At 44.9% G+C, this 22,351-nt stretch overlaps 2 protein-coding genes across 2 annotated transcripts; both read right to left on the bottom strand.

Annotated features, from left to right (window-relative positions):
• Positions 1–3,658: 3,658 nt before the first annotated feature.
• LOC109758264 (2-succinylbenzoate--CoA ligase, chloroplastic/peroxisomal) lies at positions 3,659–7,284 on the bottom strand. The gene is made up of 10 exons (XM_020317111.4): positions 6,968–7,284; positions 6,669–6,741; positions 6,291–6,459; positions 6,063–6,161; positions 5,840–5,937; positions 5,468–5,661; positions 5,267–5,391; positions 4,766–5,136; positions 4,431–4,639; positions 3,659–4,087 (listed from the first exon to the last, which is right to left on the bottom strand). Exons 1-10 carry the CDS (start codon positions 7,156–7,158, stop codon positions 3,961–3,963), a joined length of 1,656 nt encoding a protein of 551 aa, XP_020172700.1. The 5' UTR covers positions 7,159–7,284; the 3' UTR covers positions 3,659–3,960.
• Positions 7,285–19,233: 11,949 nt separating this feature from the next.
• LOC109758262 (large ribosomal subunit protein uL10) lies at positions 19,234–21,650 on the bottom strand. Its single transcript, XM_020317108.4, has 5 exons — positions 21,258–21,650; positions 21,106–21,174; positions 20,448–20,546; positions 19,968–20,360; positions 19,234–19,528 (listed from the first exon to the last, which is right to left on the bottom strand). The coding sequence occupies exons 1-5, from the start codon at positions 21,513–21,515 to the stop codon at positions 19,385–19,387; spliced, it is 963 nt and encodes a 320-aa protein (XP_020172697.1). The 5' UTR covers positions 21,516–21,650; the 3' UTR covers positions 19,234–19,384.
• Positions 21,651–22,351: the final 701 nt, after the last annotated feature.

Genomic DNA, 22,351 nt, shown 5'->3' with positions numbered 1-22,351 from the left:
TTAGTCGAATCCTAGAATTCATCCTTCCGGCCCAGACGTCATTTCGAACAGGAGCTGGTTCTCGACCAATCAAATTGTCGTCGATTGTACCCCTAAGGCTATTCAACTTGTCCATGCCTAATGAGAGCGTTGCTTCTGATCCCTTGACTTGGAATTCATAATTCCTTTGCATTTGAGCTTTGAATTAGTCAGTTGTTTCTATCATCTGATCTCCTTGCCTCCTTTCTTCTTCTGGTTGAGTACCAATGCTCACATCAGATCCCTTGTGGGCCACCAGATCCTTTGTTGGATTTCATCCGACAGCGTCCTTCATATTCAATAATCTTGTGAGCCCTTCCACGGGTATATAATGCCTTTGGTAAATTGTATCCTCTACTTTGTCAACCATGCTCTAGTTTCGAGCTTATATTATTTACTCCTGAAGTTTGTGGTATGCGTTCCTAAGATGCCCCAATGGGTTGAACCAATGCCTTCCCTAATCTGTGTGAACCCAAAAGATTTCGCGGGTCATACTTATCTGGTATTGCATCAAGTAAAACTTTCAACAACTAATGTCATTTTCGAAACACGAGAAGTGAATGGAAGGTTATGCATTGAAGAAGTGGGAGTCGACCTTGAACTTTGTGTTCATGCCCATGGACACGATGTAGACCCTATCATTGAAGCTCTCGTAAAAATATCCCCCCCCCCCTGTTATAAGTTCATCTTGTATCTGTGGTTTGATCATTTACAAATGTGGTTCCGACCATATTTTTCTCCTTCGCTTCCATTTCTGAGACAAGTTTACACACTCGTCTTCTGCAGATAAATACACCACTTCAACCTTTATTCTGCTCTACCTTCGAGTAATACCCTCTGGTATCTCGAGAATACCACGGTTCTTATGAGTTCCATTTTTCCACGGGTTCTGAGTTGTTAGAACCCCTCAAGAACACCGACAACTGAATCGAGTCCGCACTGCGATTCAACAACTCTTAGTAATCTTCATTGCTTACGAGTTTGTACTCGACCATGTCGTTCCTAGTTGATTGACTAAATCATCATCATCAGGCTGACTGCTTGGCCATTCTACCTATGTCCTTCATCCCTGGGACACAATCCCGACAATGCTCTATGCTTACATCAAACTTTCAGCACCATATTGTTTGTCTTGAGAGATCTGAATTATGAGATTACATCTTATCTATGGTTATAAAAACCTTTTACTTCACCTTTCCCTTGGCTTGAAGTCGTCTTCGATCGATTACATCTTCATGAAACCTCTCAACAAAAAATTTCGTGGTCATCTCGGTGAGACCGATCGCTATTTAGGTGAGACCAAAATAATTGCAATAGGCAACAGAGAGTTGGCAAGGCCATCTCGGTGAAACCGAGATCCGATACCGTGTCGGTGTACCGAACTGTTAGGGTTTCTGGAAGTGGTTATTTCATATGAACTTGGTGGCGCCGGATAGAATGAATCGGCGGGGCCGAGTTGGAGTTTAGGGTTTTGACATATTTGGAATGAGAAAGTGGTTGAGGGTTTTGGAGCAATATCACTAAGCATTTGAGCAAGCAAGCCATTAAGCAACACCTCATCCCCTTTTAATAGTATTGGTTTTCCTATGGACTCAATGTGATCTTGCATCATTAAAATAGAAATGAAGAGTCTTGAGCTTTAGCCAATATGTGTCCTTAGCATTTAGAGGGGTCCACATCTCTAGTTCATGTCATGCCATTCATTGAACTTTCTGAAATATTAAACTTGAATGAATATTAGTTCAATGAGCTATATGTTGTTATGAATTACCAAAACCACTCAGGGATTAGTTGCACTTTCATGCTGCCATGACGTATAGAATGCAATTCGCTTGACTGATAAAGTTAGACATGCCTAGGATGGTTTGGAAGGTTCGGGTGCCGCCTAAATTAAATTCTTCTCATGGCTCATTCTCCAAGACAGAGTTTGGATGGCGGATAGACTTGCCCGTAGGGGCTGGCCCAACTGCGGTCTTTGTCAGCTTTGTAAAAGGGAACCAGAATATGTCGCGCACCTCATGTCCAAATGTGGCTACTCGATCAGGATTTGGAATTTGATCCATGATTGGCTGGGGATACAGTCGCAGGCGCCTGCTTGGGCTGATCTTCCATCCATTGAAAGGTGGTGGGATGCTAACAGACTTCTCAATGGCACAAGTAGGAAGGCTCTCAACTCTCTGAAGATGCTAATTTGTTGGCAATTTGGAACGAGAGGAATGCAAGGATCTTTCAAAACAAGGCCTCCTTACCCACTCACGTATTTTCATCCATCCAGGCGGAGGCGTAGATATGGTGTTGACGTATAATGTGTTGCCTAGTCTCTTCCATCAGATCAGTCTTTTGGTTGCATTGGCTAGAGCATGCACTTCTACATGGTATCAGAGCCAAGAGGTCTTGAGTTCAAGACCCGGCTGGCGCAATTAAATTGCAGCCCACTGTCGGTCCACGTTTAGGCCTGAGGGAGCCACACGTGAGGGGGAGTGTTGACGTATAATGTGATGCCTAGTCTCTTCCATCAGATCGGTCTTTTGGTTGCATTGGCTAGAACATGCACTTCTACAATGGGTGAGAGTAGGGGCTAAGTATCTAGGGAACCTTATTCCGGGAGAGTAATCCCTTTGTGCGTTATATCTGGCCTTTGTGGCCATGTAACTGACAATCCGTACTCTTCTCTGCTTAATTAATGAGATGAGGCAAATCTTTTGCCTCTGTTTAAAATAACATATCATGGTTGCTGTCATTCTTGGTCCACGGCCTGAAGCTGGAAACTGCTAGGCGATTGCATGCATGTCAAGACCTCGGCCTTCAGCTCCTCTTTTTTAATTTTGCCTATCATCGTCACTGGGAACGACCTACTTCAGTGGTGATATAATCTTGGCATCTTGAATCTGTTTCATAAAAGATCATGACAAATTCCTGGAGAAAATAAGGCAGTGTACATGCAGTAACGCAATTGATCCTCTAAAAGAAAAACCTAATATAAGTCGTCCTCAAGAAAATTCCTTCACAAATTGATCCAAGGCGGGGGCTATACCCCCACCCCCCACGCGCTCGACACATGTTGAAAAGCCAAATGAAGGTTGGGACTAGGGATGTTGAAGGTGCAGTGCCTGATCACATTCAAATTTGGCTCAAATAGACACTGCCTCGCGGGCATTCTCACCCATGAAGTAAATTCCTATTTCGGGAAGGCCAGGCCACCGCCCTTGATTGGTCGCGGCGCCACTTTTCTGTTTACACGGAGACACACTGAATACGCGAACCTTAAGGCTTCTAGCTTAGATGGTGCTATTTTTACTGAGACATACTAAATATGTCTCTGGTCTGTGTTATTTTCACACTTCTAATCTTGTATCATTAACATACCATGGTTGCTGCTATTGTTGGTCCATGGCCTGAAGCTACAAACTGCTACATGGTTGCATGCATGTCAAGATCTCAGCCTACAAACTAATATAACCCTATTAACATACCACGTACACTAGCTTCTCTTTTAATTTTACCCGTGGTGGCACTGGAACGGCCTATTGCAGTGGTGATATAATCTTGGCATCTTGAATTTGTTCCAAAAAGATCGTGACGTGCGGTAACACATGTGATCCTCGTGAGCAGGGCCAAATGGTAAAAGAAAAATCTAATCTAAGCCCTCCTCAAAAAAATCCTTCACAAATTCATCCAAGGCGGGGGCCATAGGCCCCCCCTGCCCACAGCAGTGTACACAGCTCCACCTCTGCTCACGAGGGTCTAATCAATACAACACATAATTTTAGGATTCTATATTTTTTTCATATAGACTATTTCTTCGCTGATGACCGATACAACCGAATATCCAAAACTAGGCCATGCATGTCCGTACATGTAAACTCGTACAAAACTGAAACTCCATTGGAAATGGTCGGTGGAGAGAAGAATCCCACGTGATTGTCAGTCCACGGCCTGAAGCTACAAACTGCTATGCGGTTGCATGCAAGCCAAGACCTTGGCCTTCAGCTCCTCTCTTTTAATTTTGCCTGTGGTGGTCACTGGGAACGGCCTACTCCAGTGATGATATAATCTTGGCACCTTGAATCTGTTCCAAAGAGGATCACTGCAAGTTACTGGAGAAAAGAGTGTACGTGCAGTAATATACGTAATCCTTTAAGAAAAAGCTTCAAGAATATCAAATAAATATGTGCATGCCTGAAATAACCTAGTGACTACTATTATCTGCAGAGGGAGTAGCATTTTCTTTCATTTGTAGTGATCTAAAAGGTCTTATAGTAGTGATCTAAAAGGTCTTATAAAAGTTTACAGAGGGAGTAGCATTTTCTTTCATTTGTCTGCACTGTTTAAGACCTAATCTATTGATTGATTTCAAGTAGTAGGGTATGCTACTCCAAAATGCGGTAATTAAGAGGGGAGGGATTGCTAACCTGCTCAGATTTTTTATCCTGCAATACTCTTGAAGGATATGAGCAGACACTTCATTGCCTTCTCCTTGGTGCTCAGCTGTTGCATCAACCCATCTCCAGTCATCTCTGATGCTAAGACAAGCAACAATTTTCTCCCCAAGGCGACTATCCGGTACACCGAAAACCACAGCTGTAGCTACCCCTGAGTGTTGCGACAGCACTAATTCCACCTGCAAATATTTGAGATGTTGGATCATTAGGCATGGTTGTTTTTAAAGATGAAGAAACTAACACCTAATATATCAGCTTGAGAAGATTGAAGAGCACATCACACACACGAGTAAAACAGTAAGCACCTCTTCGGGGTAAACATTTTCCCCTCCGCTTTTTATGCGGCCTTTTTGTCGCCCCATGAGCCATAGTTTGCCGGTCCTATCTATCCATCCAGTGTCCCCGGTGTCAAGCCACCCATTCTTAACAGATTCTGGTGTATCAGCCGTATTGTTCCCCCAGTATCCAACCATTGTGTGCAACCCTCTTGTCAAGATTTTCCCCATTTGTGAAGAGCTACTGTTACTTTCATCTCTGTCGATTCGTATCTCGACAGGAGGTGATGGCTTTCCAACACAAACACCTTCAGATTGCTTGCTTAACTGGTTCTTGGCTTCCTGAAGCTCTGGGTTGTTGATACGCATGAATGTCAGCGATGAGCATGCCTCTGTCATCCCTGATAAAAACAAGTTCAGTACTCAGATAAGAGATGTGACTGTTAGTAAGCATAAAAATGATTACAAAATTTTAATTTCTAAAGAAACTGCAGATAAAGTGAGGTGGCATTTGGTGGTAAGAACATATACCATAAGCTGAAAAGATCGCAGCATTAAAAAATAGGTGAGATGCTCCATTTATCAACTCATCCGACAACCCACCACCGCCGTTGAGGATCTTGGTCACCGATCCGCATCCTGATAGCTTATCTTTCCTGGCCAAGTACCGAAAGTCAACAACAAACTGGGCATTGTTAGACTTTTAGATTGTATTTTAGCACTATCGGTTACCGAGAATAGGACAGGAGGTCAGCCATGATTGCGGGAACGGTAATGAAACAAGTCACTCTGTGTTCTTGGATTGCTTTGATAGCTGATTTTGCGTCGAATTTAGGTATCAGGACATGGCAGCCTCCAGCCATCAGTGTGGCCAAGCATGAAGAGATCCCTCCGATATGGCACAGAGGGGCAGTATGTAGGTAGACCTGTGAACATACAATAATTATAAGAACCATTATTATTTTTTGAAATAAAAAGGCAGTTACACTCAAATAGCATGAAACTTAATAGCATCATTTGACGCCCTAGCGAGCAGTGCATGAAGTTGGATAAGCTAATGCAATTTTCAATAACTACAGTGGTACATGGATCCTGAAAGCATACATCATCCTCACCGTAGCCGACAACGGCGATTTTTGCAAGAGATTGAATGATCAAAGATGTATGGCTTATTGCTACGCCCTTTGGCTGTCCAGTGGTTCCTGAATCAGGACCAAACATCAATTCAACCTATGTGTTGTCAAAATGCAGGGATGAAAAGCCTCTAGCACTGCCGGTAAAAGGTTTAATACAAATCGAAGCCAAGAACCAGCCCGGAAGCTTTTACCAGATGTGAAGCATATTAAAGCGACATCCCTCGGAGCCGACACGGGCTCCATTTCCGCGGTTCCTCTGCAACTCCTCTTGACATGATCAACTGACACAACTGAAAATAACATGTCGAATGCAGAACATTTACAAACGCCGGTCTTAGATCCTGTAACGATCTATTTTGCGGTCAATCCAAAAAAGGAAAAGAGACAGAGGTATCTCTCCATCTTCTGCATGTACTTACAGTTTGCACCTTGGCCGGTGTTGACAGGATCCCCGATGGTGATGTAAAGGCAGATGGATGAGAAGCTCTGGCTCTCCATCAGCCGGAGCGCCCATGAGCTGTAAGCACCATCAAAGATGAACGCCGACGGCCGCACAAGCTCCAGCGCCTGCGCCGCCTCCTCGAAGCTCTAGACGAGAAGAAAGACGACGCCATTCTTTATTTTCCATTCTTCAGAATGACACATTCAGGCAAAAGGCCAGCTTCAAACACTCATGCAGCAATACGAGTTGGAGTTCAATTGCATTTGGAAGATTTCAGGTCATACTGTATGATGTAGTGTGGAGTTGTTGATTTGTTCATCTAGTTAGAGGAAGAAGAATGCTCTTACAGTCTTACCCAGCGGTAGTTGAGAGGGGCAACGATTGCTCCGATGTAAGGGATGGCCAGCAACAGCTCCATGTACTCGATGCTACAGATAATCACATGAAAAGTTGATGATACTGATGCAATTTCCATTCTCAGATTCGTTTCAAGTAATTTGGATACTGTTTGCTCTGTGTGCAAGTCCGTGGCATTTTTGGAGGGCGGAGGGTTGACTTGCGGAGGGCCAAGAACGGATGGTTGACTAGTAAATGCGAAATGGGGGAAGAAATGAAAGAGGCAGGCGATGTGAGCTGCAGTAGCCTTGTGCGTACCTGTTGAAGCCGACGACGGCGACGACATCACCCGGGCGGACGCCGCGCTCCAAGAGGCCGGCTGCCAGACTGCGCACGCCATCGACAAGCTGAGCACCGTTGAGGCGGAGGTCGCCGGAGACGGCGACAGTAGCGCCGGCCCGGCTGGCGAGGATGCCACCGAGGCATTGGGCGATGTGGCCACTTGCCATGAATGAATGAGGCGGGAGCGACGCGGAAGGGGGAGCTCGTGTCCCGAAGTGTATAGAGGATTGCGAATCCAATCCAAAAGAACGCTACTTGTTTGGCTGCTAGCACGCCCCGTCAGAGTCAGACCAACCGCGTTCGTCGACCGTTCGCATCGACCATTTTTTGTATTAGCTCGGACCTACAGTACTCCACCGTGAGGCGGTAAACAACAGATGAACCAACAAAACATTTCAAACAACTATCTGCACCACATTAAGTTCAGTATCGAACCACCATGACATAAATACCGGTTTACTCAACAAGGTACAATCCCACAAGACAACTCCCACAGTTCAACAAAATGCAGCTGTTGCGCAGCTCTCCGGGCAACGATAGCAAAAACAAGTAAACATAGCCATCTGCACACCATATGGAATTGCTCACAGGAGGTCAGTGACGTTGGAAGGTAACTCCACCATCTGAGCATTGCAGAACCTTTGGATGTCAGACAGGACACGCTCATCAGCACGAGCAATGAAGCTGATAGCAACACCATTCCCTCCAGGCTGTCCACTGCGTCGAACATGGCGAATGTATTGTACTGGATGTGTTGGCAGATCATAGTTGATGACAACAGGGACCTGCAATGTGTCGGCGCCACGAAGATCGGTGACGAGGACAAGGGATGTTCCCGCCCGGAGATCCTGGACCGGAGTTCGTTCTGGTGCCCACTACAGCACTTGCACTGTTTTCTTCGATCTCTCCATCAGTTCTTAACTCTTCAATGAACTTCGACACTTGCAGCAATGTAGCCATGTCTTCTGTAGCTTTTGGAATGTCTTCTGTAGCTCTCTCGGAGTTCGTTCTGGTGCCCACTACAGCACTTGCATTGTTTTCTTCGATCACTCCATCAGTTCTTAACTCTTCAATGAACTTCGACAATTGCAGCAATGTAGCCATGTCTTCTGTAGCTTTTGGAATGTCTTCTGTAGCTCTCTCGGAGTTCGTTCTGGTGCCCACTACAGCACTTGCATTGTTTTCTTCAATCACTCCATCAGTTCTTAACTCTTCAATGAACTTCGACAATTGCAGCAATGTAGCCATGTCTTCTGTAGCTTTTGGAATGTCTTCTGTAGCTCTCTCGGAGTTCGTTCTGGTGCCCACTACAGCACTTGCATTGTTTTCTTCGATCACTCCATCAGCTCTTAACTCTTCAATGAACTTCGACAATTGCAGCAATGTAGCCAAGTCTTCTGTAGCTTTTGGAATGTCTTCTGTAGCTCTCTCGGAGTTTGTTCTGGTGCCCACTACAGCACTTGCATTGTTTTCTTTGATCTCTCCATCAGTTCTTAACTCTTCAGTGAACTTCGACACTTGCAGAAATGTAGCCATATCGCAGGTCTTCAGTTTCTTTTGATGTTCCTTGTCTGAACAATCTTCCAAACCCGACATATGATCAGCTCCTGCTGAGCTTTCACTTGGGGATTGCCCCCCTGTTGCTGCTATCTTCGAGTTTGCTGTGGTCACTGCCATAGCACTTGTGCTGTTTCCCTTGATGTCTTCATTAACTCTTAACTCTGCAATGAACTTCGCCACTTCCAGCAATGTAGCTGTTTCTGTGGTCTTCAGCTCTTCTTTACATTCCTTGCCTGAGAAACTTCCAACATCCAAAGAACAATTGCCTGGAAAATCTACTCCAGTGCCCTCTAAATCCATTCCTTTATTCACTGTTTCTGGAGGTACCTCAATACCTTCTTCTCTTATATCAGCATATTCCTTCATGACGCTACCATTCTGTTCTGTGGTCTTCAGTTCTTCTTTACATTCCTTGCTTGAGCAACTTCTGAAATCCAAAGAAGAATTGCCTGTGAAATCTACTCCAGTGCCCTCCAAATCGATTCCTTTATTCACTGTTCCTGGAGGTACCTCGATACCTTCTTCTCTTATATCTGCATATTCCTTCATGACGCTAACATTCCGTTCTTCTACTTCCTTCCACTGCCCTTCTATCCTTCCTACTTTGTCTTCAATCATGAACTTGACTAGTCTAGAAGACCATCCAAACACAAAGTGGTAAGAGAAAGGAGCACCAACAAGACTTCCTAACGCTATCCTCAACCTAATAGGCTCCTTATCTCCACTTTCCAAACTTTCCTCATCCACCTCAAGCAGAACTCCAACTGCAGATGCCACTTGATATAGCTCCTTCCAGTTTCTATATGCACCTGGGACCCCATAGACCAAAAGCCACTCTTTGATCAAGTCAAGCTTTTCCCCATCACCTTCATCCCACATTGCTACACTGAAATTCACCTCCTTTTCATCCAGAAATGTTTCTACATCGGGAGGCTTTAAACAGCTTAGTAGGTCATCCTCTGAGTTGAAGGATGCTACGAAATTCTGTCTACCGTCTCTCCTTATATCCCAGTCATCAGTCAGCTTCCAGAACTTGTTTAGTTCAGTTTTCACTCTTGCCAGGTCCAAGTTACAGGTATTAGATGTGATCAGCAGGCAGTGATGGTAGAATTTTTCATTTTCGACAACTTCCTTTGAAGGTTGGATCATGTAGAATGGAAAGCTTGTAGAACGTCCAAATAGCTGGGCCACAGTACCCAGTTTGTCTTTTATCCTACATTGATCCAAATTGTGTGATGTCTCTTTACAAGCAAAGCACTTCTTTTTACTGGGTAAAGTAGTTGGTTCTTGCTCCGGCGCAGCCTTATTTTTTTACTATTACATCCCATCGCTTGTGTTGCAATCTGTACTTCTTTGGCGCTTTCTGGTACAATATGATGCCCTCTTGCTGTTTATATCAACCTATACAAGCACATATCCCAAGGAAAAAAAGAGAGAAATCAGGACCAGATCCTTTTAAAGAAATAAAGGCATGGAACAAAAGTGTGCTTGTTAGTTAAAATTAAAAGGAAGGGGTTTATGGACATATGGAGCATCTATATAATATGGTACTATTTGCAACCTAAGTACTGAAATAATGTATCGAATAGTGTCTTCGTTATAAATTTCAATATATTAAGGTAACCCGCGGTGGTCATGATGGTGGGCAAATAGAGAATATGCCGTGCAACCAGGTTCGATCCCCAGGGTGTGGCGAGGGTCCGATTGCACCCTTCAATTTTTGTTTATCGCATTAAAATCTTGAAAAAAAAGTACCGTGCACTTGGAAAAAAAAGTAGTACTAAATTTTCTACGAAAGCTCACAGAAGATCTCATCTCAATAATAGAAATGATAGCGTCTGAGAGACTCAATAACACCTAGAAAACATTTATCACACCGTGAAGATACTAATCAGCACCCGAACAATGATAAAACATCACTTGAGAGCATTAAACCAAACAGTGAAGTCATGCCATACAATTCAAATATAAAATGTTCGCTATGCACAGCCCGAATAAAACCTTATAATAAATCACAAAAAGAACGGTGGAGAGCGCCACCACGTGTCGGCGGACCGTTCAATCAGGTTAATCTACGCCGTCCCGGACGGCCACAAGACCAAATTGCCATGTGATGGTGACCATCAGGCCCCAGCCCTGTCCCCCCCTCCCAAATAAAACAGAGTAAATAAACCACAGGTAGCCATCATCAGATCAACTAATGGCCCCCATTAGCCAAGCAATCATTTTGTAGCATAGTCACACAAGGATTGCCCTTCTTACTCGATCGTGCGCTACGGAGGTTGAGACCCCCCGGAAAACGAAATGGAAAATGAACTGATGTTGGTAGTAGGAGGGTATGCGAGTTTGTGAGCACAGCGTGCCGGTCGGTGAGGTCTGACCTAGATCGATCGAGGGCCCTCCTGCGCTTCGGAAGACGAACGCCGGCGCAGGATGAGGGGCGGCGGTGGGTGCCACGGTTTAGGGCGAGCTAGGGTTTTGAGGACAGGGACGGGGCGGCGGACGATCAGGGCAGGCAGCACTGGCGTAGCCAGACCAGGCTAACAGAGGGTGGCCAGGGTTTTTTCTTTTTCTTTTGATTGAGGAGTCAGAGGGTGGTCAGAGCAGTGAAGTCCACCCTGGAATTTTGCAGCCGAAAGCCCATATACTTCACCCCTGTACCATTTTCTTCAAGAAAAAAACCAGCATCCCAACTAACACAAGCGGCCAAGCCCATAGCCCAGGTTGGCCTCATGGCTCCTCGCTCCTGGGTTAGGCCAGCTCGATGATCTCCCTTTCATCCCTCTAAATATGGATGAACTAATAAAAGCTTCACGATTTAAAAAAAAGCTTCATGAGATTGTTTAAAAAAATTCCAAGAAACGGCTGTAGCGGTGTCCTGCACCCGGTGGTTTTCAGAGGAATCGGAGCCACATAGTCTCCCCAAATGAGGAAAGAAGTTAACTTAATTTAATTGTTTTATAATGTTTGTAAACTTGTAGTTGTGTTGATCGATTACTATGGGTTTGTCCGATTAGGAATTGACAAATTGAAGATTTAATGTAAAATTGTTGCAAAATGAAGAGGACCAAAGATATTATGTCTCTTTTGAAGCTCAACATGATCTTTTCTCCAAAACGAAGGAAGAAGGTATAATTGAGACTTTGATGGCCATGAGAGGATGTTATTATTCCTACAAATAAGATGTAATTGCTTCTTTTCTGCATGATTAAGATCTAATCGTAAACTCCTCAAAAGAAAGATTTAATCATAAATTTTAATGTGCTTTGAAGATATTATCAGTATGTGCTTTTGACAAGTTATACACTATTTTATTGGCATGTAGCATTTGGGGGGGGGGGGGGGGGGGGGGAATTGTTGTCTTAGACCACCCTGACTCGGAATCCTAGCTACACTACTGCAGGGTAGAAAGGGGATGAAGCGAGGGTTTTTACGGCATTTGAATTGGAGGCGACTCATAGATTGTAGTAGGCTCGTTAGTCCAATTTTGGTAAGAAAAGCTAACACCTCTATCCTAAAATGCCGGGGAGGGAGAAGGTAGAGCTTCGGCGTACCTCCACAACTAGGATGGCAGCGCACGGCGGTAGATCGGCTAGGAATGTTGAGGGAGGCAGACAGGAAATTTATTTGGTCTTGATTAATGTAGGGTGATCAATCCATGTCATTGGCGTCAATGGACTAGTGATGTGACAGTCGACGCCGGAGTGGAAATTGAACACCACCCTCCCCCCCCCCCCCCCCCCCCCCCGGTTATGCAAAGGCCCTCGGGATATCTCTACTATATAAAAAAGGCCCTCGAGAAGTCTGGATATTCTTTCATTTCGACCCTCCCTCGTTACTGATGTACTGCAAGGCCATTTCTCTAAGTGTTGGAGAACTAGCCCTCTTGCTCTAGGTACTCTTTCTCTAGATAGTATTTGCCACACCCAAGTGGTCTGATGAACTAGATTCAGAAAACAAGAACTGAACTCACAGAACATAGCTAATTTGGGGGTCGATTGCGAGGAATTCTTAGCGAGTTTGTATACACATATGGCCCTTCCAGGGACACTGGCGGCTAGGGTTTACTCCAAAGCAAAGAGAATGAGCTCGGAGGTTCTAGAATCCTAGCTTTATAGCCTTACAAATGAATGGAAGAAACGAAAGAAAAGTAGCTTGGCAGTTAAGCATTGTAGACCTTTTTGCGGGAAAGGGAACAACGACGCGTTCGGGGTCCTCAACCGTCCGATGGCCGATCAACATTTTCTCGTTCTCCCTTCTCTATGAAGCGGTAGGTAGACAGTAGCATGTTCGATGGCAGATGTACGACCCAGAGTGCTTCTCCCCAGAAGAAAATGGTTCAAACCTAACTGAACTCAATGGCATGTGTTGCTTTCTTCGAAAATAGATATGCATGTCCTGACAACTCCCCCGGACAACAGACTTATCCTCAGTGAATGTTGCATATTCCCAAGTGGCTTCAGACTCTGGTAAATTGAGCCACTTAATGAACCACCTAACCACTGGAATGCTAATATCCCCCTGAGATCGAGGTATAAGTGTGCGTTCCAAGAGCTTCTCTGGATCCAGCAATATTATTCCATCCTAGTTGATGAGAGGTAGTCGAGTAGTAGGTATTGCTTTGGGGGATAAATGCTTCTTCAATTGGGTGACATGGAAAGTACGATGTGGCTTCCATTCAACCGGAAGGAGCAATTGTAAGAAACTTTGTCAATTTTCTCAAGAACTCTAAATGGGCAGTAATACTTAGACTAGAGCTTCAGGTATTTTTGAATGCTGATAGAGGTGTACATGTAAGGTTATAATTTAAAGCCGTGACTAGGGATCATATTGGTGTTTATGTTTGGACACATGTAATTGGGTTTTCTTCGAATATCATATTCAAGAACCAATACAATTATAGCACAGAAATATAAACTTAATTATGAGCATGAGAATATAATAATACATTTACTGTTGTCCCAGTGGCATATTTCCAACAGACCCATCCTAACAAGTAAAATAGTGTATAACTCTATGGCGAGATAAGGTACCAAAAAAGATCGGGCTTTATCTTTGGTGATTAGAAAAGTACACATTACCGAGAGCGGACATACGACATTGCCCAAACATGACCCAAATGGCAGGTGCACATCACATGGGGAGAAGGACTCTTGGAGGCACTCTCTCATCGAATGCAATGTTATGTGGTGTGTGGGGGCATTGGCAGATGAGTGCCTGGTAGAGCACATAAGTATGTCGGCTGAGTACTCCCCACGCGACTTCATCAATACCACAATTGAGACATTGGGACCACAGGGACGTGTGACATGTTGCGTTACCTTGTGGTCCATTTTGTTTGCAAGACGTAAAGCTTTACATGAAGAGATCTAGCAACACTCTTTGTCGGTTCATTCATTTGTCCAGAGCTATGTACGTGACATTGAACAGGTAGTACATAACAACAGGGAATAAACATTCTATATCAGCGGTGTTCGAGGAAAATCGGGTTGCACCACCGGCTGGAGTGATCAAAATTACGGTCGATGCACCAGTGGGGAAGAACCAACATAAGGATTCAATAGTTGTTGTTGCAAGAGATAACAAGGTTGTCTATAAAAGAGCCTCAACAATTGTTCTTGAGGGGAGAGAAAACAGTTGAAGTCTCAGGTTGTAAAGAATATGTATTTCTCACTATGGAGATCGTCGCTTGGAAGATTTTGGTAGCCAGCAATTGTCAAGGAGCAGTCATAAGCCTGAAAGAAGGAACTAAAGGCGCTTATGTCCATATCGTATGTGGCATCATAGAGAATTTACTCTCTTTTCAGAGTGCAAAGATCATCTTTGAAGGCCGGTCATCAAACGAAGGAACACACTCTCTATCTCATAGGTGCATCCATGAGGCCGCACGTTAGCATGTATGGCTAACCCACCCCCCGAGGTGGTTTGTCTCCTTGTAATTTTGAACTTTAAGTAAGAAACATGTTAAGTTTTTTCTTAAACATGGGTTAATTTTTTTGAATTTATTTTAGGATTTTCTATGTTCAGAACTTCGTTAGAGCATGTACAACCGAATACATCAAATCCGGGCCCTCAAACGTCCGTGGACGTGATTGGGCACGTCCACGGACAGTGACCAGTCACGCCTCAAATCCATATTACACATGCATCGTAAACTTCTGATACAGCTGGACATCCGGCTACTACATCAATACATGACATCTGACTACCAAAATTTGGCATGTTCTACATACATACTAAGGTATGGACAAAGATCATCCACGGTTGCCCTTGCCGGCTCCCTTGGCGTCTTTTTGATGGAAGTAGCGCTCAAAGACGCAATATGGATCAAGTCGGATCTCCTCCTAGCCAGAGTTGTCCGTCCCGTCACTAACGTCCTTCTTCTCTTTGGGGGCATTCTAGCCATGGCACGGATTGCCTGGACTTGCTCTCGGGCGAGGGCGTGTGTGTTCCTCCTTTGTCGATTCTAGAGGGTGCGGGCAATGATGGCTTCCTCTACCGCGAAAGAGCGCGCCGTTGCATCCGCCTCCGCCACATCAGCAGCAAGGAGGGCCTCGCACTCCCATGCCCTCTGCTTGTTACGATAGGGCACATTAGTCTTGTAGCACTCATACACCGGCGGACCGGGGATGGGGTGGCAGACGGACCTCGAGCCTCCAACCCCGGTGGATCCGAGCGCCTGTTGCACTCACGCAATGGATTCGTGTCGGCAGATTCTGACGTCGGTCAGGCGCACTCCTCCTAGGAGCGGCGGAGGGCCATGTGGATGGCCATAGCCTCGTCCAGCTCACATGGAGGGACGCCCGAGTCAACTGATCAAGAGTGGTTGGAGTCAGATCCACTGCCCGCCACACCGGAGATCGCTGGAAGGGAGCTTGGGGCGAAGTGGAGTGGCTAGGGTTTGGTCCAGAGAGCAGATGAGGACAAATATATGTGAGGTCGGGGCGGGCCAGCGTGAGCTGGATCAGACGTGGCGGACGCACCCGAGCCTCCCCATGTCTCCCCAGATTTGGGTTGGATATGAGCGGTGTCGGTTAGCCCGAGCGTTTGGCGTTGGTATGAGATGTTCGTCTGGGTCGGGGTTTTTTGACCGGGTCGTCCGCTCCGGCTTATAGGGGGTTTGAGGATTCTAGTTGTAGATGCTATTAGGACCCCCAATATAGCACCAACATCAAATTTGTTCGCTCTCTGGAGAAATGTTTTGTTCGTTACTAGGGAAGGATCCATCGAACAAATTTGTTCGGCATGATCGCGACTGCATTGCGGGAGTTGGGAGTGTTTTGGCAAGAGTAGAGGCTGCTCTCACCAAACTTCAGGCTGTGTCAGTTGTGTCTCTATTGCCTGAGCTCTAGGTCGGTTCTGTACATGGGGAAGTAGGCCTCTACGGAGATTTCTCCCCTCGTGCTACATCCTGCCCGTCGCCACTGCGAGTCGTGACGATTTCTTCCGAGAGCGAAGTCGTTATCGAGGCCGTAGCTCTAATGGTACAAATTATGCCTGAGCGCACAAGTTGCCTCTGTCTATGAAGCATATGCAGGTCGAATCGCTGGCGACCTCGTGTGAGGGACATGATTCACCTATGTCATGTGAGCAATCCGAGGCGCTTGAGTCAATCATGTCGGTGGTACCTGTGGCTGCTGATGTTGAGATGGTCAGTATGTTGGCGCATGATCCTTTGGAGCCCAACCAGTCGCTCGCCTTTGTGGACAGTGGAGGTTCCGACGTTGCGTTTACCCACTCGCACGTGATCGTTTGGTAGGTGGTGTCTGTGCGTGACAAGGTTGATGGGATTCTCTTTCTAGATAGAGCTTCTAGCTTGCTCGCATGTTTAGAGTCGGCTAACCCTGGATCTGGCAAGACGATTGTGTAGGAGGCTCTCAGGAGCAAAAGAAAGAAGAGTGGCGCCACAAGAAAGGCGTCTGCAACTGCTTGATGAATGTTCATCGGTCTCTTGGATTGTCCTTATGGCTTGACTTGTCTATGTGGACTTGATGGTGTCCGCGGTCTTCGGCTGAGGTACTCTCATCACGGGTTTCTTTATGATGTAGAAGTGTAGGGGTTGGTGGGTATGGTTGTCAGGTTGGCCGTGCGTTTTTTGGGTTGCATGCTCTATGAAAAGTCCACATATTCTTGGTTTGTATTGGTTTCCATCCGGTTTTACGTTAATTAATTGGGCAATTCTCTTTTGATTAATTAATTCATGAGGCAAATCTTGCACCTCCATTTCAAAAAAAAAGAACAAACACCCACCTCGAGCGTCCGTACATGCCATTTTTGCAAGAAAAATGGTAAATCCTAGTTTGTACTGAGATTAAAAAACCCAGTTTTGTCAGTGATCAATAAAAGTCTAGATTTTGCCATGCTATACAAAAATTGCAATGGTCCAAATGGGGGGGGGGGGGGGGGATAAATTTGTCATGATAGAGAACTAAAAATCCTAGTGGTTCAAACCAAAAATTGTCATCGAATCTAAAAGCAAATTTTGACATGGTTAAAAGGATCTTTTTTCATGAAAATGCACAAAAAAGGAAGTCATGGCAATTTGCATGTGTACATGGTGGCAAAAAAATATGGATTGCAATTTCTATGGCATTTTTACTATATACGTGAAGACATAAAAATTGTGGATAAAAATTTGCCATCATGTGAAACACAAAAAAGTGCACCATATATTGTCTACTAGTAATTTCCATGTCTCGTAAAGTAAATTTACCATGGTCCGTAGAAGCAAAAAATTCCATGAACAGTGCGGAAAGCAAAAATTTCCATGAACGTAAACTATTTTTGCCATGGCAATAGAAGTACCATGCGCCGTAAAAGTAAATTTGCCATAAGCCATAAAGTAAATTTTCCATGTATGTTAAATTAAAATTGGCATGGCAATGAAGGTAAAATTGCAATGGAAAAAAAGGTAAATTTTCCATGATCAAAATAAAATAGTAAAAAATGGCATGGCAAAAAAATAAAGTAAAATTGACATGACAATAAATGTAAAAAATGTCAGCGCAATAAAAGTAAATTTACCATGCTACAAAGTAAATTGACGTGTTACTAAAATGGTAACATGTTTTGAAGATAAAAAATTCATACATTTGTCGTGTGGCTATTCCAAAAAGTGTTTCAAATTTTGCTATTATGTATAAGAAACTTTTTCCAAAAAAAAGGCATATGACCATTCCACATATTTTTTTGCCCCATGGTATGCTCAGTGTACTCGATGATTGTAGACTTTGTTTCTTGTTCATTTGCCATGCTCAATGTACTCAAAGTAAAATTGCCATGGCCAATTTACCATGGTCCCATGAAAAGCAAAAAAAATGCCATGAGCTATTAAATTGACATGTAAAAAGTAAATTTGCCATGACAATATAAGTAATTTTGCCATGGTATCTGGTGTAAATTTGCCATGGTAAATAAAAAGTATATTTTGCTATTGGCAATAGAAGTGAAGAATCCCATGGTAGTGTAGTGAAATTTACCATGTCAACAAAGGTAAAATTTCCATTGCAAATAAAAGGGTAAATTTTGCCATGCAAAGAAGTGATAAAAAACAGACATGTCTTACACATAAAAAATAGAATGTTGTCATCTTAACATGATTCTTTATTTTAGGGTTAATGTCGCCGCTTTATTTAACTACCTAACAAAGCTAGGAATGTCATCCGAAATTACATCCAACACAAAATCTGGGGAAACCCCAAACCAAACCTTACAAAGTTCATCCCCTACTCCTACATTTGCAGATTTATGCGCGGCAACATTAGCAGACCTACAAATCCAATCCACTCTGAAATCTGAGAAGGAACTCAACAAAGACTTAACATGATTGTTTTGCCATGTGGACATTACAAAAAAATAGTGTAAAATTTGACCATCTGACAAAAGGTTGAAAGTTCATAATTTTATCATTGAGGACATTAAAGAATTCGTATTCTGGGGCCTATGAACCAACGAAGCTTAAACAACGTCTGAGCTTTTGTGACATCCATTTCCATCTAATGATTTGCCTTGAAGGTTGTCATGGATACACACAAAAGCTAAAAATTCAGGCATTTCAGCAGTATGAAGTAGGTGTGTGAACAGGACGAGCAGCAATCTCACCGAGTCTGTGATCCCCAAAAACGACGTTGCAGCGGCGGCCGTGGATTTGGAGCTCCTCCAGATCCCCTTTCCCCTCCAAAACAGCAGGGCACAATGAAATCGGCTGCACGGCGCGGACCCCCCGACGAAGCGTCCCATCATATTACGAGGTGTCAGTTCCCGACTTGGAGCATGGCGATCGTGGTGACGGTACTCATCCCTGCCTGTCAATCCCTCACACGCCTCCGCCCCCACGGCCCAGCGGCAGCCGATGCGGTGGCTGGCCGTCGAGCTCGCCAGGACGTGATGGTAGAGGAGTGGTGTTGGTCGAGTTCGCCAGGACGTGATGGTAGAGGAGTGGTGTTGAAAGAGTACACGATGTCACAGAAATCGCTCGCTAGGTGCCAAGGCTTGCTTCAGCATCGGTGCATTCCATCCAACGGCCAAACCAGCGCTCGATCCCAAAAACTTAAAATCTGACTTGCACAGATACCATTATTTTGCTGTCTGAACGGAGACATCGATAAACAAGCCTACTTAAAATCTAACGAAGTGAATCCCAGCAAACATAAAAGAGAGAAGCACAAGCAGAGCAATGCATATAGGTAACTAAGTGCATGACATAACGTTAACATATTCGGATACACACTAACAAACAGCATAATTAATTCTTGTTCAAGGTAATAATAGGACTTGGAAAACTTTAGTGTTCAACACTAAACAAAACTGGCGACTTGAAGGACGGCACACAGCTTAGTCGTCGAACAGGCTGAATCCCATCTCGCCATCTGATTCCTCCTCGGGCTCGTCCTTCTTCTCCTCCTCCTTAGGGGCAGCGGCGGCAGCACCACCGGAGGCAGCAGCAGCAGGGGCAGCAACGGCAAACTTGCTCGGGTCCTGCACAGCAGAAGAACACATAATGTGTCAAAAACTGACATGGAAATGCATGATTCAAAACTAGGCTATAGTAGGAAGAACCATGCGATCATGACTAGCTACGCTAACAATGATGCAGTTGCTAATTAATATGATGAAACATGTGCCATCTGAGATGGCATGTCATGTATTACACCAAGATGACTCTACTAAAGACACATCTCACACACCGCAAGATTACACAAAGGAGACAGGAAGAGGCTAACACAATCCAAACATATGTACTTGTTAAGCTCCAGAATTGGTTAGAAAAGAATAAATGGCATGCTGATCAGTAGCTCAACACATGACTCTAAACTAAATAAACACACATTTCATGCTATTCTTCAAGACAAATTCTAATGCATGTTTCTAATTAAGAGATCATAGTGCGAACAGAACATTGCAGAACAAGAATTACCTTGAGGTACTCCTTGATCTTATCGGCATGGTCATATGAGTAGTCTGTCTCCAAAGCAACCGCAAGAACATTCTTGTATGCGTTGAGGAACATGTGCGGCGCAGCAGCCATGGTGGGGTATGAGATCGCCAGGGACAGTGAGGCAACCATGGAAACACCAGAAGCAAACTTGTCCATCAGGTCTTCCTCAGTGAGGTCAAGAACCTCAGGGCTGAAGACAGACCCACTGTCATAGACATTGCAGATGACCAGTCCATATGAGAAGGGGCGGATACCAAGCTTGGCAAGCAGGGCAGACTCAGAGGAGCCCACCTTGTCACCCTTCTTGATCAGCTCCACTGGGATAGTAATTTCCACAGTACCCTTGTTAATCTTGGTGGGAATGTTAAGCACCTAAACAAGACAGCACAGTTAGAACTTGTGATAAAATGTGATTGACACAAAAGCATCCACTGAAACGTGTTATCAGCAAATGCTAACCTGGAAGAAGGACGTCTGGGAGGGATCCAGACCAGTGTTGCCAGGGGGAACCACCACATCAACAGGTGCAACTAGCCCAACACGAGCAGGAGCGCCAACCTGCGTAAAGAAACAAGACAAGAATTAACCTCAGATGTTCTAAACTTTAGGACAAAGAAATCACATAAAAATTAAGAGATGGCATTAAAAAAGATAGCTTATACTAAGAATAGAACGCATCAACTATACAATTTTATACCATTTGTTATCTAAACTTGCCAATTTGACAGAATGAATGGAACTTTGACATACATACTTGTTGCTAGCAAACAGCTAAATTGCACACATAAAAGCATGGCAGCATTCTGATTCGGTAATAATACAATGGTACTGCTTCACTAACATTTGTGTAACTTAAATAGCATTTGTGCGACATACTGATTCATCAGGATAATAGAACTTGACTAGCTAATTTACAATATTCTAAACTTAGGCAAGGGCATCATCAAATACAGGAATAATAAACAGACCACATCCGGGGGGCTACATTTCTAGCGATACATGTTGCTCATCACGGACGTAGGGTATCTCTCTCCATTAACCGCAATATATACCAGCAATCCACCACATAATAAAGCAGAATAAGTCGAGGGCACAGCAGATCCGGTCTGAATTTTACCTTGTACTTGGCGACCTCCTCGCGAACCTCCTTGAGGTCACCCTTGGTGAAGATGAGGCCAACGTTACCCTACAAATAGGAGAATCCATCTCAGCACAAAATTCGCGGCGGAACCAACAAAAGAAAAGCGGGGGACGAGTCCGGCGGCTTACGACGAGGAGGTTGCTGAGCTCAAGGAAGTCCTTGTTGCCGGTCTTCTCCGAGTGCACCTTGATGCAGCGGCGGATGAGGGTGTTCTTGCCCATGAGCACGATGGAGTCGCCGCGGAGACCCTTGCGGATCTCCTGGAGCTGCTTGGAGCCGACATTGTCGGCGACGGCGATGAGCACCTTGGTGTACTCCTCGAGCAGCTGGCAGAGCTTCTGGTCGTACGCGATCTTCTTCTCGGCCTTGGTCCTCTTGATCGCCATCGAAGCAGCTACGAGATGGACGGAGGCGCTAACGCTAGATTGCTAAGCCTGTGTGGGGGGAGAGAGGCGAGAGGATGAGGACCAGGCTCGGGAGAAGAGCGAGGCGGACGGCTTGCGGCGGCGGCGTCGCTTTAACCTAGGGTTTCGTTGCTGAGGGGTTGGGTATTTATAGCTGCCAGTGTCCTGTGGCTTGCGCTTGGCTAGGGTTGCGATGCTGAAATGGGCCGGATGGGCTTGCTGAGCTGCTTACAAAATGGATGGGCGCTTCGGCCGAAAAAAATAACGGGCCTGCTAAACTATTCTCTTTTTTTTTTTCAAATACGCACGAGTGTGCGTATCATTCATTAAAGAAGAAAGAGGGAAGACTCCCAAATCCACGATTACAGCATATAATTACATGCCGGGATTTACGACACCACCAGGCAAACAAGTCACTACTCATGATCTGGCCCACCGTCCTCTGCATCAAAACCTGCAGTGTTGTGTTGCCTTTCATGAGGCCAGCCCTAACCCAGAGAGCACCCTCCTCTCTAATCCTAAGTAAGACCGCAGTGAGTGACGGGACAGCCCCATTAAACACGATGTCATTTCGGTGCTTCCAAATACTCCACATCCCAAGTAGGCATTTAGCGCGAGTGGACTTCCGATGGGCAGAGCAACGATCCTGACGAAGACACCAATCGCCAAGGCCTTCTCCATCCTGGGGCTCGAAGTCAGGCCGGCCCGTGATGCTCCCCATCCAATGCCAAATCTGCTTAGCAAAGACACAGCCAACAAGGAGGTGCTGAATGGTTTCGTCATGTTGGTTACAAAGAGGGCAGGAATCCTGGTGAGGT

This window comes from Aegilops tauschii, chromosome 7 (assembly GCF_002575655.3).
Source record: "Aegilops tauschii subsp. strangulata cultivar AL8/78 chromosome 7, Aet v6.0, whole genome shotgun sequence".
In the NCBI taxonomy this organism is placed as follows: domain Eukaryota; kingdom Viridiplantae; phylum Streptophyta; class Magnoliopsida; order Poales; family Poaceae; genus Aegilops; species Aegilops tauschii.
This window is presented reverse-complemented; position numbering and strand designations above follow the sequence as displayed.